We start from the raw sequence: 4,114 nt of genomic DNA, 5'->3' as shown, positions 1-4,114 counted from the left end.
TAAAAAGAAAATGTGAATAGTTAATGTGTTTTATTAAATCCTTTATAAAATATTGTATTTTATATAAGGCTTACATGAAACTTATAAAACTTGTTTGTCTTTTTGAGTTGTTTTTCTCATGTCCATATAGTGCTGTATGTATTTAGTTATTTTGAGCCCTCTTGGGTTTTTCTCATCTTTAAATTACAAATTAATATATTTTTCTTGTTACTACTACCATATACATAATCTTTTAAAACATATAAATGTTTGTTTCATTGTATTAGTTTTTTTCTTTGCAGATGCTGTTATATAATACTTTCTGGTATGTTTCTATTTCAGCATGGAGCCAGCTGGCAAAATGCGTTACTTGGATACATTGACAGATGGTTTGGATAATTTACTATCAACTGGACAGCATTCTGATATAGAGGTGATTGTTGATGATCGGTCATTCCATTGTCATAAGGTCATTCTTAGTGCAATGTCGCCATACTTTGAAGCAATGTTTTCCCATGACATGAGAGAAAATCGTGATGGAGTAGTCAAACTATATGATATTGAGGCAGAAATATTTGAAAAAATATTGCAGTTCCTGTATACTGGCAAAGATGTTGTTTCAGAAGAAAATGCTGAGATGATATTCCGAGCTGCATCTCTGATGCAGATTCCATGTTTACAAGCTACTTGTGCAGACTTCTTACTAATGCAAGTCTCGCCAGATAACTGTATCGGCATATGGAAAATAGCTCAATCTCACAATTGTGAAAAATTAAAACAAACATCATTCATGTTTATTTTAGAAAACTTTCAAGTAATATCGACAACCGAAGATTTTCTAAATTTAGATCTGGATGAACTAGTTGGAATAATTAAATCAGATCATCTGATCACTCATTCAGAAGAACTTGTATGTGATATTGCTTTGGAGTGGATCAACTATGATAAAGAATCTCGTCAAAATTCTGCTGGAAAAATTCTGGAAGTTCTTAGACTTCCCCTATTATCAGCTAGCTATCTGTGCCATACTTTTGAGAGTAATGATTACTTGCAAAATGATCCTGAGTGTAAAACTGTGATACAGGAAGCCATGAAGTATCATACATGCCCTACTAAACGTCAAGATTTTACCTCCCACAGATCAACACATAGATACAATAGTAAAACCAATGATTGTATTATTATTATTGGTGGATTGCTGTCCACTACACCAAGGTAAGTTGTGGAATCACTGAACCAATGTTAGCCAATGTTATCCCTTCAAAGTACTGTCGTTATCTTAAATTTTATAAGTACCTTTAGAAGGTTTAGTTGATCATGTTGATGATGAATAGTAAAATTTCTCTACAGTGCGTGTGTTTAATGTGTTGTCATGAAGTCTTTAATTTAAAAGCTCCTTAAAGAAACCAGCAACTCCTATAGCGTTTCTTATGTGACCAATGCATGATCCAACCAAGTGCATATACATGTACTAGATTGTTTTGCTAGAACTGGCAATAATCAGATAAATCACCTCTCAGCAATATTTTTATTCTGTTTGTAAAAATAACATTAACGGTACCAATTTTACTACACCAGATGTGCATTTTACAATTAAGTTTTTTCAGTGATCATGGTGATGCTCAAGGCCAAAATATTGATAAAAATAAATTTTGAAGAATTTATCAACCAAAAAATGACTAAATTGATTAAAGTATAAATACTGTATAACTGAAAGAAAAAATATCAACATGAATTAGACAATACAATATGTAATCTATTTTTTTTTAATCTCCATTCTATTTTTAGGTATCAGACAACAAAGGAGGTATTATGTTACAGTTTTCAGCAGGAGAAATGGTTTAACCTCCCATCCCTGCCTTATGATCCAGGTTATGAGTTTGCTACATGTACATATGGTAGCAGTATATTTGTATCTGGTGGATGGCTGAAACTCCAAGGACTAGCAGAGTATAAGACCCACAAGAACAAATGGAAGGTATGTCCTCAGATGACCAATGGTAGATGTGGTCATGTAATGGTGTCAGTAAACAACTCCATCTTTGTTCTGGGGGGACGGGATGGGGTCATACCCGCCATGACAAACATAGAGGAGTATAACCTGTTGACTAACAAGTGGACTACAGTGGGTGATCTCCCCTTAGGTGTTAGGTCAACGTCTGCAGCAGCCATTGGAGAAAAGATTTATGTTTTTGGAGGAATTATAGAGTCAGACAAAGACACAATGTCTGTGCAATGTTTTGACACACGACACCATACTGTGACAGTTTGTGGAGATTTGCCATTTTCTTGCAGATTGACCAGAACTTTTGCATTGGACACTGCAGTTTATGTCATGGCTCCCGATGGGAGAGTGATACAGTTTTGTGATTCGTCATTGAACATTATCACCAAATTCCAGGCAAGAAGATTAAGGACAAGTTCAAGTGGATCTGAAAGCAATGTCATTGAACCACCCAATGCACCCACCACTTGTCATGGGAAACTTGTTTGTAAGTTACCAAACTTTAGTCAGCATCATTTTGAAGTTGTACAGTATCGTGGCCACATCTTACTAGTGGGTGGGAAGACACCAGACAACACAATACTAAAGAATATCATGGTTGCCGATATCCATGACAAAGGGGATACTAATGACCTGTTTAATGATCTTGAAATGCCCTCTGCACGTTGGTGTTTTGGATGTATAAGGGCTAACATAAACAAGGATTTTCTCAACAATGAGCTATATGTTTGAAATCTGCCTAGAGACTTTGATATTGCTTTGTTTTTATATTTTGCAACCAAATATTTTCTCTGCTTTTAGATTTTGCCATTTTGATAGCATTACAAATGACAATTACTGGTTCTGTCATAATAAAAGAAAACTACAATTCTGTATATGCATTGACATAGATCAAATCAGTTTCAAAAATTTTTTAAAATTTTCAAAGAGTACAATATCCAAAATATTGTGTTTACATAAAAATATTAATTCACACATTACAAATAAAAGTTTTTAACGACCTTGATTGGCCATTCAGCCCTTGCACTGTCGGTGACGCACACATTATACTGGATGAAATTATTTAAATGTGAACATGTGGATAGTAGACCATGAAGGTGGTACCAAACACCTTGAATAAAATTAATTTGGCTCAATTATTTCCATTAAATTTTGATAAAATATTTATTTTGACCCTTTAACAAAAATATTTATATTTCAAAAATTTTGAACCACACATTTTATTGGAAAATTTCATTGAATATGAAGCAGTTTGACTAACACTTATTTTGACATTGAGAAGCTTAATATTTCCTTAACAATAAAACCAGATTAATATGTTCAGCTGTTTTTTACATAGTTATCTCCCTGTAGTGTTATGTACCACCTTTATTACTCTTTTAATGTTTTCATTTAATAAACCTTTGATATTCCTGGTTATATATATATTTACTTTTAAATCTTTGATTTTTTTATACACATGTTATGTACTAACAGCTTACAGACTCAAAATTTTAGCAAATAGAAATGTGTTTGAGTTAGGCCATATATATATGTTGAAAATGTCTTCAACACACTATTGTCTTTCATTTAATTTATAAACAATTTTGCAATTTTTGTTATATTTATTTATATATAGTGCTTTGGGTTGTGTATTTGCTTTATTTATTTTTCATTATAAATGCATTTACATTTTGTAAAGTTCAAATTACATGAATTATGACAAAATAATGAATCATTTAAAACTGTATGATTATGTGGAATTTGCAGGGTAGTGTTTCACTTGTTTTTTGTTGATTATCAGTGAACTAAGTGATATTCGGGAACTATGAATATGATCCTAATTAACATAATAACAGAGTTTTAGGAATGATCATGATTGAAATTATTTTTGTTTACAATATGGTAGAAATGTACTTTACCATGTTTACAGAATTATTACACAGTGAAAAAAGTGTAACAACCAGTTGGATCACTACACATATTGCTTTTTATATTATCTTTTTTAATGTGCAAGCTCAGATTTAATCACTTTTGGCATACATATTTAGATTTCTTTCTTGTGTTCTGTACTTTGAATAATTAAATAGGATAATAAATGTGCAATAACCCAAAACTTATACTATTAGTAAATTGAACGATACATTTCAA

General features: G+C 32.0%; 1 protein-coding gene across 1 annotated transcript; it reads left to right on the top strand.

Annotated features, from left to right (window-relative positions):
• Nucleotides 1-334: 334 nt before the first annotated feature.
• LOC134722384 (kelch-like protein 24) lies at nt 335-2,857 on the top strand (the record flags this gene model as incomplete). The annotated part of the gene is made up of 2 exons (XM_063586003.1): nt 335-1,194; nt 1,768-2,857. Coding segments are annotated over 2 exons (1,809 nt in total), but the record flags the coding sequence as incomplete, so codon positions are not given.
• Between the last annotated feature and the right edge of the window lie 1,257 nt (nt 2,858-4,114).

Source organism: Mytilus trossulus, chromosome 6 (genome assembly GCF_036588685.1).
Source record: "Mytilus trossulus isolate FHL-02 chromosome 6, PNRI_Mtr1.1.1.hap1, whole genome shotgun sequence".
Lineage (NCBI taxonomy): Eukaryota > Metazoa > Mollusca > Bivalvia > Mytilida > Mytilidae > Mytilus > Mytilus trossulus.
This window is presented reverse-complemented; position numbering and strand designations above follow the sequence as displayed.